The sequence below is a fragment of the Anas acuta genome, chromosome 2, assembly GCF_963932015.1.
Source record: "Anas acuta chromosome 2, bAnaAcu1.1, whole genome shotgun sequence".
Taxonomy (NCBI): Eukaryota; Metazoa; Chordata; class Aves; order Anseriformes; family Anatidae; genus Anas; species Anas acuta.
The window spans coordinates 1,389,968-1,403,280 of record NC_088980.1 but is presented as its reverse complement, the minus strand read 5'-3'; the positions used below and the strand labels follow the sequence as shown (position 1 = coordinate 1,403,280).

The following is a 13,313-nucleotide window of genomic DNA, read 5'->3' as shown; positions in this document are numbered from 1 at the left end:
AGCCACCATGGCGGCCGCGGAGGGAGCTCGGCGCCGCCGCCATCCGCCTCCATCCGCCGCCATCCGCCGCCATCCGCCGCCGGAGCCGCCTCTAATGGCCGCGGGAAGGGTGAGGGAGCCGCGCGGTGCCGCGATTCGCCCCGGATGGGTTTTGGTGATGGCGGCCGGGCTGGGATGGGGAGCTGCGGCCTGCTCCCCCCGGTGAGGCCTACCCGCAAGCCGTCCAGCATGGCGGGCCCTGCCGTGGTCCCGGCCGTTCCTGCAGCGCTTGCCAGAGCAGCCCCGGGGTGGTTTGAGGCCTCCCCTTGTGCCCCTAAAGGGCAGGCTATAGAAATCCCAAACACGGCCCCAGGCCCTACAGGGCTGTGAGGGGCCTGAGGGGGTTCAGGGAGCTGTGGGGGGGGGGTCCCTGTTCCCACTGGGGCTGCAGAGCCCCCCCCTTCCCGTCCCTTCCCTCTCCTAATACCCTGCTGCTTGTTTTTAGGACCAAGCCTCCCCTCTGATGGCTGAGGAAGGCGCCTGAAGCCGCGCGGATCCAGCAGGTGAGTCAGCAGGGCCGCCCTGACGGCCCTTTAACCGATTTCAGAGGGTTTGGAAGAGGCTTACATTGAATTTTTAACCACCTCGTGGCGTTTTTGGGGCACCAAATTTGTCCCCGAAGGAAAACCACAACCATGGGGCCGCAGCAGGGCAGGTTAATACCCCAGCAGGTAATAGGGAGGCTTTGTTGGTGCTGTAGGATTTGAGGCCCTGCACCCCATAAGGATTCTCCTCACCCTGTTGGGTTTTTCCTCACGTTCTGCCTGCGGTCACCGCAAGCCTTCCAGCGTGGCGGGGCCTGCGGTGGCCCCGACCATTCCTGCAGCGCTTGCCAAAACAACCCCAAAAGCTCCGGGGCCTCCCCCTGCACCCCCTGGGGAGGCCGTTGGGGGTCTTGGACACACCCCGGTGGCGCTCACCCTGCCTGCGGTGCCTGCTGGGGCTTTTTTAACCATTCTGGACTCTTTTTCAGGGCTTTAAATCCCGATTTTGGACCGCGATGGGCTGCGGGGAGAGAGGGGAGGCGGCTCCAGCCCCGTGAAGCCCCCCGCCGAGGCGTGGGCAGCGAGCTGAGCCCCCCCGTGATGCTCTGCCTGGATCCTACAGAAGTAAGGTGAGGTTTGGGGGGCCCCTCACTGGAAATTGGGGTCACCCTGGGTAAAAAAAAGCATCTGATTCGTTCCTTTGATTAACAAAATTCTGTTTAATTCCAGGAGAAATTCCCCAGACACCTCGAGGAGCTGCCGGATGCCACGGGGCGCTCGGATCCCCCACCCCCAAAACAGAACCTGCCGCTCTCTGTAGGGCCAGGCGTTGAGTTTGAGGAGGGGTGAGCGCTGTAGTGATGTTTTGGGGTAAAACCTCTCCCGTTTGGTGCTGTACAGCGTGTATCAGACCAATAAACACAATTTCCTCCCGATCCTGGTGTCTCTTTGCGGTCCGTGCAGCTTTGCTGCGCTTCCTGGGATTTTGGGCAGCCAACCTCACGAACGGGCGTTGAATTTGGGACGTGGAACGGCCCCAAAACCACCCCACACCCTCCCGGTGCGCCCGTGGGCGTGGGGCCGGATGCGGGCAGGCACCGGAACGGGTGCAGGGGACGCAGCAGCGCTACCTCCGGAGGGAAGTGACGCTGTGTGACCACAATTTGGGACACCACGGCGGTCCCGATGGATAAAAGGGTGGGGGTCCCAGCCCTATGGCACCCACCCCACACCCCCCACCCACCCAAACCTTCTCCATGAGGATGGGTGCTGCAGGGCGCGACCCGAGCACCCCAGGGCGTGGCGCCGAGCCCGAATCCCCACCCCGTGGCCCCCGCTGTCCCCAAGCCACCCGTGGGAGGTGGTGACGGGGCCGGGCCACCCCCACCCCGAGTCCTGTGGGGCGCCTGCGCCACTGCCTCGGTGCAGGAAGCCGGGGCGGTGGTGGCGGAGGGGGGGAATTTGGGCGGCGCCCCCGCGTTGGGTGGGGGCAGCATGGCGGAGCAGGAGGGTCCCGAATTCGGCAAGGCCGATTTCGTCCTGCTGGACGAGGTCACCATGGAGCACTTCATGGAGAACCTGCGCCTGCGGTATGGGGTCGGGGTTTTTTTGGGGGGATGGAGGAGGATGTGGGCAACGCCCCGCGATGCCGATCCTATTAAGGCGGTGATGGGGGCGCCGCCGGCACCGGGAGCCCCCAAATCCTTCGTGGTGTGGGGAAAGCAGCCCTAGGGGTGCAAATCCTCTCCGTCCTCGTGTCTGTCCGTCTGCCCCAACCCCATTTTCTGTCCGTCCACCCCAACCGCGGTGCCCCCGCTTCCTGCCCGCACCCCGCAAGGAAGAGCCCGCTCCCCGCCGTGCCCCGTGGCGCGGTTTCAGCCCGCCCCGCTGCTTGTAGGTTCTCCAAGGGCCGCATCTACACCTACATCGGGGAGGTGGTGGTGGCGGTGAACCCGTACCGCCCCATGGGGCTCTACGGCCCCGCTGCGGTGGAGCGGTACCGGGGCCGCGAGCTCTACGAGCGCCCCCCGCACCTCTTCGCCTTGGCCGACGCCGCCTACAAAGCCATGAAACGCCGCGCCAAGGACACCTGCATCGTCATTTCGGGTGAGTTATGAAAAAAGGGTCACCCCAATGGGGTCAGGAACCCGTAACCGCGTCCCCTCGCCCACCTCGTGCCTTACTCCGCCAGGTGAGAGCGGGGCGGGGAAGACGGAGGCCAGTAAATACATCATGCAGTACATCGCCGCCATCACCAACCCCACGCAGCGCGCCGAGGTGGAGAGGTGGGGCCGGCACCGCGTTTCCGTGCACAGTAGGGTGGTCCCGGGGGGGCTCGGTGCCCGTACGGGGGGTATTAGGGTTTTTTTTTGGGGGGTCAGCGGGTCGTGTCCTCGCGCCGCGCAGGGTGAAGAACGTGCTGCTGAAATCCAACTGCGTCCTGGAGGCTTTCGGCAACGCCAAAACCAACCGCAACGACAACTCCAGCCGTTTCGGGAAGTATATGGACATCAACTTCGATTTCAAGGGTGACCCCACAGGCGGCCACATCCATAACTACCTCCTGGAGAAGGTGTGTGGGGCGCGGGGTGTGGGGTGTGGGTTATGGGGGCGTGGTGCTGGACCCCCCGGCACCCACCCGCTGCTGCCTCTTCCAGTCCCGAATCCTCCAGCAGCAGCCGGGAGAGAGGAACTTCCACTCCTTCTACCAGGTGTGGGGTGGGGTGGGATGGGATGGGATTGATGGGATGGGTATAGGATGGGATGGGATCAATGGGATAGGATGAGATGGGATTGATGGGATGGGATCAATGGGATGAGGATGGGATGGGATGGGGTAGATGGGATAGGACGGGATTGATGGGATAGGATGAGATGGGATGGGATTGATGGGATGGGATCGATGGGATAGGATGAGATGGGATGTGATCAATGGGATGGGATGGGACGGGATTGATGGGATGGGATTGATGGAATGGGTATAGGATGGGATGGGGTCAATGGGATAGGATGAGATGGGATGGGATCAATGGGATGGGGATGGAATGGGATGGGGTAGATGGGATGGGATGGGATTGATGGGATGGGATCGATGGGATGGGTATAGGATGAGATGGGATTGATGGGATGGGATCAATGGGATAGGATGAGATGGGATGGGATCAATGGGATGGGATGGGATTGATGGGATGGGATCGATGGGATGGGTATAGGATGAGATGGGATTGATGGGATGGGATCAATGGGATAGGATGAGATGGGATGTGATCAATGGGATGGGATGGGATTGATGGGATGGGATCGATGGGATGGGTATAGGATGAGATGGGATTGATGGGATGGGATCAATGGGATAGGATGAGATGGGATGGGATCAATGGGATGGGGATGGAATGGGATGGGATCGATGGGATGGGACGGGACGGGATTGGTGGGATGGGATGGGACAGGATTGATGGGATAGGATGAGATGGGATGGGATTGATGGGATGGGATTGATAGGATGAGATGGGATGGAATTGATGGGATGGGATCAATGGGATAGGATGAGATGGGATGGGATCAATGGGATGGATGGGATGGGATCAATGGGATAGAATGAGATGGGATGGGATCAATGGGTTGGGACGGGATGGGATGGATGGGATGGGATTGATGGGATAGGACGAGATGGGATGGGATCGATAGGATGGGATCGATGGGATAGGATGAGACGGGATGGGATCAATGGGATGGGATGGAACGGGATTGATGGGATGGATGGGATGGGATCGATGGGATAGGAATCGATGGGATAAGATGAGATGGGATCAATGGGATGGGGATGGGATGGGGTAGATGGGATGGGACAGGACAGGATTGATGGGATGGGATTGATGGGATAGGATGAGATGGGATGTGATCAATGGGATGGGATGGGACGGGATTGATGGGATAGGATTGATGGGACGGGATGGGATTGATGGGATAGGATTGATAGGATGAGATGAGATGGGATTGATGGGATAGAATGAGATGGGATGGGATGGGATCAATGGGATGGGACGGGATTGGGATGGATGGGATGGGATTGATGGGATGGGATCAATGGGATAGGATGAGATGGGATCAATGGGATGGGGATGGGATGGGGTAGATGGGATGGGACGGGACAGGATTGATGGGATGGGATTGATGGGACAGGACGAGATGGGATGGAATGGGATGGGATCCATGGGATGGGATGGAATGGGATGGGATCCATGGGATCCATGGGATGTTACGGGATGGCTGGGATGGGATGGATCAGACATAAAGGATGGGATGAGACAGGTGGGATGAGAGGGGATGGGACGGATGGAATCTATGGGATGGGATGGATGGATAGGAACGGGATGGAAGAGGTGGGATGGGATGGGATGGGATGGGATGGGATGGGATGGGATGGGATGGGATGGGACAGTTGGGATGGATGGGATGAGATGGATGGGGTGGGACAGATGGGATGGGATGGATGTAATCTATGGGATGAGGATGGATGGGATGAGATGGGGTAGGATGGGATCTATGGGATGGATGGGATGGGATTGGGATGGGATGGATAGGATCTATGGGATGGGATGGGGAAGTACAGGACAGGATGCGACACCGTGGGGACAAGACTGGGGGACAGGTCAGGGGACACCAGGCTTGGTGGGACGGGGACAGGGGTCCTGGTGCCCCCCAGGGCAGGGTGCTGACCCCATACCCCTTACCCCATAGCTGCTGCTGGGAGCCCCTGATGATCTGCTGGCCTCATTGCACCTCTGCCGGGACCCCGGCGCCTACCGCTACACCCGGGAGGGCGCCCAGAGCAGCGTGAGTGGGCTGGGGTCCGCGGGGGGTGGGCGGGGGTCCCGGGGGTCCCGTTCCTCACCCGCGTCCCCCCCCCCCCCCCCCAGGCTGGCGGTGACGACGCGGAGGGGTTCCGGGCGGTGGGGGAGGCGATGGCCATCATCGGCTTCTCCCCGGAGGAGGTGGGCGCCGTGCACCGCATCCTGGCGGCCATCCTGCACCTGGTGAGTGCACCAGTATGGTCCCACACACACCAGTATGGTCCCAGATGCACCGGTATGGTCCCAGATAGACCAGTATGGTCCCATGTGCACCAGTATGGTCCTACATGCACCAGTATGGTCCCACGTGGACCAGTATGGTCCCAGACACACCAGTATGGTCCCATGTGCACCAGTCTGGTCCCAGATGCACCAGTATAGTTGTGTGTACACCAGTATGGTCCCACGTGCACCAGTATGGTCCCAGACACACCAGTATGGTCCCACGCACACCAGTATGGTCCCACTTGGACCAGTATGGTCCCAGACGCACCACTATGATCCTGTGCACATCAGTATGGTCCCACACAAACCAGTATGGTCCCACGTGCACCAGTATGGTCCCACATGCACTGGTATGGTCCCAAATGCACCATTATGGTCCTGTGCACACCAGTGTGGTCCCACGTGCACCAGTATAGTCCCACATGCACCAGTATGGTCCCATATGCACCACTATGATCCTGTGCACACCAGTCTGGTCCCTTGTGCACCAGTATGGTCCCAGATGCACCAGTATGGTCCTGTGCACACCAGTATGGTCCCACGTGCACCAGTATGGTCCTGTGCACACCAGTATGGTCCCACGTGCACCAGTATGGTCCCAGACACACCAGTATGGTCCCATGTGCACCAGTCTGGTCCCAGATGCACCAGTATAGTGGTGTGTACACCAGTATGGTCCCACGTGGACCAGTATGGTCCCAGACACACCAGTATGGTCCCACACAAACCAGTATGGTCCCACATGCACCGGTATGGTCCCACTCGCACCAGTATGGTCCCACTTGGACCAGTATGGTCCCAGACGCACCACTATGATCCTGTGCACATCAGTATGGTCCCACACAAACCAGTATGGTCCTGTGCACACCAGTGTGGTCCCACGTGCACCAGTATGGTCCTACATGCACCGGTATGGTCACAGATGCACCAGTATAGTCCCGTGCACACCAGTATGGTCCCACGTGCACCAGTATGGTCCCATACGTGCCACTATGATCCTGTGCACACCAGTCTGGTCCCATGTGCACCAGTATGGTCCCACTCGCACCAATATGGTCCTGTGCACACCAGTATGGTCCCACGTGCACCAGTGTGGTCCTGTGCACACCAGTATGGTCCCCTGTGCACCAGTATGGTCCCATACACACCACTATGATCCTGTGCACACCAGTCTGGTCCCTTGTGCACCAGTATGGTCCCACTCACACCAGTATGGTCCCACATGTACCGGTATGGTCCCAGACGCACCAGTATAGTCCCGTGCACACCAGTCTGGTCCTACACGCACCAGTATAGTCCTGTGCACCCCAGTATGGCCCCATACACACCACTACAATCCTGTGCACACCAATATGACCCCACACCCACCCGTACAGCCCCATGCCCACCAACACAACCCCAACACCACCCACCCCAGCCCAGCCCCACCGGCACAGCCCCAGTTCAACCCAGTACAGCCCAGTATCCACAGGGCAACGTGCGCTTTGTGGCGGAGGGCGAGGAGGCGGCGCTGGAGGCCCCGGAGCAGCTTCGGGTGCTGGCCCAGCTGACGGCCACGGACCCCGAAAACCTCCGCAAGGCTCTGCTGGCCCGAACGGTGGCCACGGGCGGCGGGGAGCTGATCGAGAAGGGCCACAGCCCCACCGAGGCCGCCTACGGCAGGGACGCCTGCGCCAAGGTGAGGTGGGAAACACAAAAACCCCACTACTGGGGCCTCCGGGGTGCCCATTGAGACCCCAAAATTTGTCCCCAAAGGCCGTCTACGAGCGGCTCTTCAGCTGGATCGTGGGGCGCATCAACGCCGGCATCGCGGCGCGGGGCTACGACGTGCGCCTGCACGGCAAGGGCACGGTGATCGGCGTCCTCGATATCTACGGGTTCGAGATCTTCGACACCAACAGGTGACGTGGTCCCCATTAAGGGGGGGGGGGGGACAGGGACGCGGGGGAGAGGTGGGATGGGGTTGGGGGAGCACCTGGAGGGGATGTGGGACACCTGGGGAGGATATGGGGATGGGGAGGACAAGGAGGGGACAGGGGACACCTGGGGAGGATATGGGAATGGGGAGGACAAGGAGGGGACAGGGGACACCTCGGGGGGACTGGGGATGGGATTGGGGATGGGGAGGACCAGGAGGGGACAGGGGACACCTGGGGGGGACACATGGAAGGGATTGGGGATGGGGAACACCAGGAGGGGACAGGGGACATCTGGGAGGGACTGGGGATGGGATTGGGGATGGGGAGGACCAGGAGGGGACAGGGGACACCTGGGGGGGACACATGGAAGGGATTGGGGTTGGGGAACACCAGGAGGGGACAGGGGACACCTCGGGGGGACTGGGGATGGGATTGGGGATGGGGAGGACCAGGAGGGGACATCTGGGGGGGACAAATGGAAGGGATCTGGGATGGGGAGGACAAGGAGGGGACAGGGGACACCTGGGGGGGACAAATGGAAGGGATTGGGGATGGGGAGGACCAGGAGGGGACAGGGGACACCTGGGAGGGACTGGGGCTGGGATTGGGGATGGGAAGGACCAGGAGGGGACAGGGGACATCTGGGGGGGACAAATGGAAGGGATTGGGGATGGGGAGGACCAGGAGGGGACAGGGGACACCTGGGGGGGACACATGGAAGGGATTGGGGATGGGGAGGACCAGGAGGGGACAGGGGACACCTCGGGGGGACACGTGGAAGGGATTGGGGATGGGGAGGTGACGTGGAAGGGATGGGATTTAGGAGGAGCGCATGGAGGGGATGGGGCTCAGAGGGACACCTGGAGGGGATGTCACCCAGGAGGGACAGCAGCAGGGCCGTGAGCTGGGGGGGCCGGGTGGCCGTGGCCGTCCTGACGCCCCCCCCGGGCTCAGCTTCGAGCAATTCTGCATCAACTACTGCAACGAGAAGCTGCAGCAGCTCTTCATCGAGCTCATCCTGCGGCAGGAGCAGGCCGAGTACCAGCGCGAGGGCATCGCCTGGCAGAACGTGAGCGCACACGGGGCCGGGATCACCCAACGGGGGGAGATTTTGGGGCGCCAGGGAATAGGGGGGTGATTTTGGGGGACGTTTGCCTTCCTCCTAGATCGAGTACTTCAGCAACGAGCCCATCGTGGAGCTGGTGGAGCAGCCCCACCGCGGCATCCTGGCGCTGCTGGATGAGGCTTGCTTGGCCGTGGGGACGGTCACCGACGCGCTCTTCCTGGCCTCCATGGACACCCGCCTGGGTCGCCACCCCCACTACAGCAGCCGCAAGGTGTTTTTGGGGCCGGGGGGAGCAAAAAGGGGGGCCCCGTGGGCTGGGGTTGACACCTTTTTGCCCCCCCAGCTCTGCCCCACAGACAAGACCATGGAGTTCAACCGCGACTTCCGCATCAAGCACTACGCCGGAGATGTCACGTATGGGGGCTGGGGGGCACCACGAAGAAACCCTGGGGGGGTCTTGGGGCCACGGAGGAGTTTGAGAGGGCATGGGGGAACATTTGGGATCGTGGCGGGGCTGTGGGGGGTCCGTGGTTGGCCACGGGGCCGTGGAGAACCACAGCGGGTCATGAGGTTTTGGTGTAGTTTGGAGATTTGGGGGGTTTGGGTGGGCACCCATGGGGTTTTGGGGAACCGTGGGGGGCCATGGGGATGTAGGGAACCACAAAAAAACCCTGGGGGGGTCTTGGGGCCATAGAGGACTTTGAGAGGGCATGGGGGAACATTTGGGGTCATGGCGGGGCTGGGGGGGCTCTTGGGGGGTCCATGGTTGGCCGTGGAGAACCACAGCGGGCCATGGGGTGATTTGTGGGGTTTTGGTGTCATTTGGGGACTTGGGGGTGTGGGTGGCCACTGGGGGGACTGTGGGCACCCATTGGGGGCCGTGGGGTTTTGGGGAACCATGGGGGGCCATGGGGATGTAGGGAACCACAAAAAAAACATGGGGGGGTCTTGGGGCCACGGAGGACTTTGAGAGGGCATGGGGGAACATTTGGGGTCATGGTGGGGCTGTGGGGGCTCTTGGGGGGTCCATGGTTGGCCATGGGGCTGTGGAGAACCACAGCGGGCCATGGGGTTTTGGTGTCGTTTGGAGATTTGGGGGGTTTGGGTGGGCACCCATGGGGGGCCGTGGGGTTTTGGGGAACCATGGGGGGCCATGGGGATGTAGGGAACCACGAAAAAACCCTGGGGGGGGGCGTTGGGGCCACGGAGGACTTTGAGAGGGCATGGGGGAACATTTGGGGTCATGGCGGGGCTGTGGGGTCTCTTGTGGGGGTTCAAGGTCCATTATCCCTGCCCCCCCAGCACGGTGTCCCCCTCCCGCAGGTACTCGGTGGAGGGCTTCCTGGACAAGAACAAGGACACGCTCTTCCAGGACTTCAAGCGGCTGCTCTACAACAGGTTGGGGACAGCGAGGGGTTGGGGACACGGCCAGGGGACGCTGCCACGGGGTTGGGGGGTGGCAGAGGAGCCCGGTGTCACCAGCCCCGCGCCACCACCGTCCCCAGCGCCGACCCCGTGCTGCGTGCCATGTGGCCCGACGGCGAGCAGAGCATCACCGAGGTCACCAAGCGCCCGCTGACGGCCGCCACCCTCTTCAAGAACTCCATCGTGGCCCTGGTGGAAAACCTGGCCTCCAAGGTACCGGCCCTACAACCAGCTGGCCGCGTCCCTACGTGTCCCCAAGCCAGCCTGGTGCGTCCCCAAATCGGCTAAAAGTGTCCCCGAGCCACCAAGCTCTCCTGTCCCCGTGCCAACCCCAAGGTTTGGTGCCACGCGGGCTCGGGGAGCGCGCCAAGTTGCGCGGGGACGGGGAAACGGGGCCACCCCCCGTTCCCCTATAACCAGCCCCCTTCCTTAGGAGCCCTACTACGTGCGCTGCATCAAACCCAACGACCAGAAGTCGCCGACGCTCTTCGACGAGGAGCGCTGCCGCCACCAGGTCGCCTACCTGGGGCTGCTGGAGAACGTGCGGGTTCGCCGCGCCGGCTTCGCCTACCGCCAGCCCTACGACCGCTTCCTGCTGCGGTACGGCCCCAATAACCCAAGGAATGGGGTCCTCAGCAGCCCCCACGCCCCATCCCGCTCACCCGACCCCTTTTTATACCCCCCCAAGGTACAAGATGACGTGCGAATACACGTGGCCCAACCACCTGATGGCCACCGACCGCGAGGCCACGCAAGCCCTCCTGGAGCAGCACGGCTTCCAGGACGACGTGGCGTACGGGCACAGCAAGGTTTTCATCCGCACGCCCCGAACCCTTTTCTCCCTCGAGCAGGAGCGGGCGCAGCTCATCCCCATCATCGTCCTGCTGCTGCAGAAGGTGGGGTGGCACGGGGTGACGTGGGGGTGACATTAGGGTGACACAGGGCAGGACTCGGGGGTTGGCGCAGGGTGGTTTTTTTGGCTGCGGGGCAGGGGATGGGGCCGGCTCCGGGTTCCTCAGACACTCCTAGGGGGGCTCAGGGGACACATCCAGCCCCGCAGCACATTTTGGGGTTAGGGGCAGCACTTTGGGGACCGTCCCCACCGAGCAGGGAGCCTGGCACCGCGCTCCTGCCACCCCCACCTCAAATCCACGAGGACAACGACGGCGGGGAGAGTCCCCAGCGCTTCCACCCACCCCGGAGGCGGTGACAGCACCCCAAATCCCCCCCGAGGGGGGCCCGTTGGTGGGGACAAAATCCCGGCTGCTCTCTTCCAGGCGTGGCGAGGCGCCCTGGCCCGCCGGCGGTGCCGCTACCTGCGCGCCGCCTACACCATCATGAGCTCCTACAAGAGGCACAAGGTGAAGGCGTACCTGCGCGAGCTGCTGCGGCGTTTCCAGGGGGTCCGTGCCATGCCCGATTTCGGCAAGAGCCTGGCCTGGCCCGTGCCGCCGGCCGTGCTGGAGCGTTTCCAGGAGAACAGCCAGCAGCTCTTCCGCAGGTGCCAGCAGCGCGCGGGGGTGCGTGGCGAGCAGGGGGTGCGCTGGGGATGCCGTGGTGGTGTCTGAGCGCCCCGCGCGCCCCCCAAACCCGCAGGTGGAGAGCGAGGCAGATCGTCAAGAACATCCCCCCCTCGGATATGGCACAGATCCGGGCCAAGGTGGCCGCTATGGAGGTGCTGCAGGGGCTGCGGAAGGATTGGGGGTGCCAGCGGGGCTGGGCGCGGGACTATTTGTCCTCGGTAAGGGCGCGGCGTGGATGGCGGGACCCCAAAATCCCACCCCGACCCGCTGCGCGCCCCCACCCTACACCGCCGTCCCCGCAGGCCAGCGAGAACCCCGGGCTGGCGCTGCCCTTCGCCCGCCGCGTGCAGGCTCTGCGGGACAAGGTGCATTTCGGCTCCGTCCTCTTCTCCGGGCACGTCCGTAAGGTGAGGGGCTCTGCGGGGCCGGTGTGTCCCCGTCGGTGTCCCCCTTTGTCACCCCCCCCCCTCACTTTGTCCCTGCCCCGCAGATCAACCGCTTCAACAAGAGCCGCGACCGCGCCATCCTCATCACCGACCAGCACCTCTACAAGCTGGAGCCCCGGCAGCAGTACCGGGTGATGCGGGCGCTGCCCCTCAGCACCGTGAGTGTCCCCAGCACCGGGTGGCACCGGGGTGGCCGTCCTGGCTGCCCCTGTCCCCTCCGATGTCCCCATGTCCCCCCCACGTGGGATAGGGGCATCACGCAGTCCCCATCGCGGTGCCGTGGCACCACCGCGGTGCCGTGACGCCCTCGTGGTGTCGTGACATCCTTGTGGTGTCGTGACATCCTTGTGGTGCTGTGACACCCCCGTGCCACCCCGCAGGTGACAGGGCTGAGCGTGACGAGCTGCCAGGCGCAGCTGGTGGTCTTCCACACGCAGAACCACGACGACCTGGCCGTCTGCCTGCACAAGACGCAGCCGCCGGGGGACAACCGGGTGGGCGAGCTGGTGGGCGTCCTGCTGGAGCACTGCCGAGCGTGAGTAGGGCCGGGACAGCCTTATAGGGTGGGGGGCAACCCCCTAAAACCTCCTGAGTGCTGAGGCCGTGCCCTTGCAGGACCAAGAGGGAGCTGCAGGTCCGCGTCTCCGACTGCATCCAGCTGAGCCTGCGCGGGCGCAAGAGGCTGCTGACCGTGGAGAAGAAGCCGGGCCTGGCCGGCCCCGATTTCCGCAAGAGCCGCGACGGCTTCGTCCTCTACTGGCCCGAAAGATGAGGGGGTGGCCGCCCTGAGTGTCCCCCCTCACCCTCAAGCACCGCCACCGGCGCCGCGGTGGGGACAGGGGGACAGCAGCGTCCTCGTCCCTGCCCCGTGCTCCGTCCTGCTGGCACGTGCCCAGGAGCCTCCCCCGGCCCCGTGTGCCCCATATCCTGCATCCCCCCCCTTCCCCTGGGCGATGCCAAAGCCTCTGAGTGCACTGGGAATAAAGAGAGCTGGATGGGAATGTAGTTGTGAGTGTGTCTGGGACACGGTGCAGCCCCAAATCGGGGGGCACTGGAGCCCGTGGGGACCCCCGTGAGCCAGATCCCGATGTCCCTAACACTTGGGGTCCTTGTGCCCCCGTGTCCTGCGGTCTCTGGGTCCCAATATCCGTGTGTGTGCTGGGTACTGGGGTCAATGCATCACATTTGTTGCGTGCCGGGTGTTTTCTGGGGGTTGGCAGGGTTGTTGTGTCACTGCACAACCGCTGCTTGCGCCACCGGGGCCGTGCTGGGTTGCTTCCTCCTGGCACCGTGTTGCTTAACGGGGTGGCAAGGGGATGATTTTCGCCCTAA

At 63.0% G+C, this 13,313-nt stretch overlaps 1 protein-coding gene and 1 non-coding gene across 2 annotated transcripts; both read left to right on the top strand.

Annotated features, from left to right (window-relative positions):
* Window positions 1-212: 212 nt before the first annotated feature.
* LOC137852845 (small nucleolar RNA SNORA9) lies at window positions 213-346 on the top strand. Its single transcript, XR_011094072.1, has one exon. It is a non-coding gene; the product is annotated as a small nucleolar RNA SNORA9 (small nucleolar RNA).
* Window positions 347-1,693: 1,347 nt separating this feature from the next.
* On the top strand, window positions 1,694-12,982 carry MYO1G (myosin IG). The gene is made up of 22 exons (XM_068673158.1): window positions 1,694-2,113; window positions 2,422-2,630; window positions 2,716-2,809; window positions 2,931-3,096; window positions 3,182-3,235; window positions 5,265-5,360; window positions 5,444-5,560; window positions 7,074-7,280; window positions 7,358-7,503; window positions 8,476-8,590; window positions 8,688-8,858; window positions 8,931-9,001; window positions 9,911-9,985; window positions 10,093-10,225; window positions 10,446-10,612; window positions 10,701-10,908; window positions 11,290-11,513; window positions 11,609-11,753; window positions 11,838-11,942; window positions 12,026-12,139; window positions 12,362-12,516; window positions 12,597-12,982. Exons 1-22 carry the CDS (start codon window positions 2,019-2,021, stop codon window positions 12,751-12,753), a joined length of 3,024 nt encoding a protein of 1,007 aa, XP_068529259.1. The 5' UTR covers window positions 1,694-2,018; the 3' UTR covers window positions 12,754-12,982.
* The last annotated feature ends 331 nt before the right edge of the window (window positions 12,983-13,313 follow it).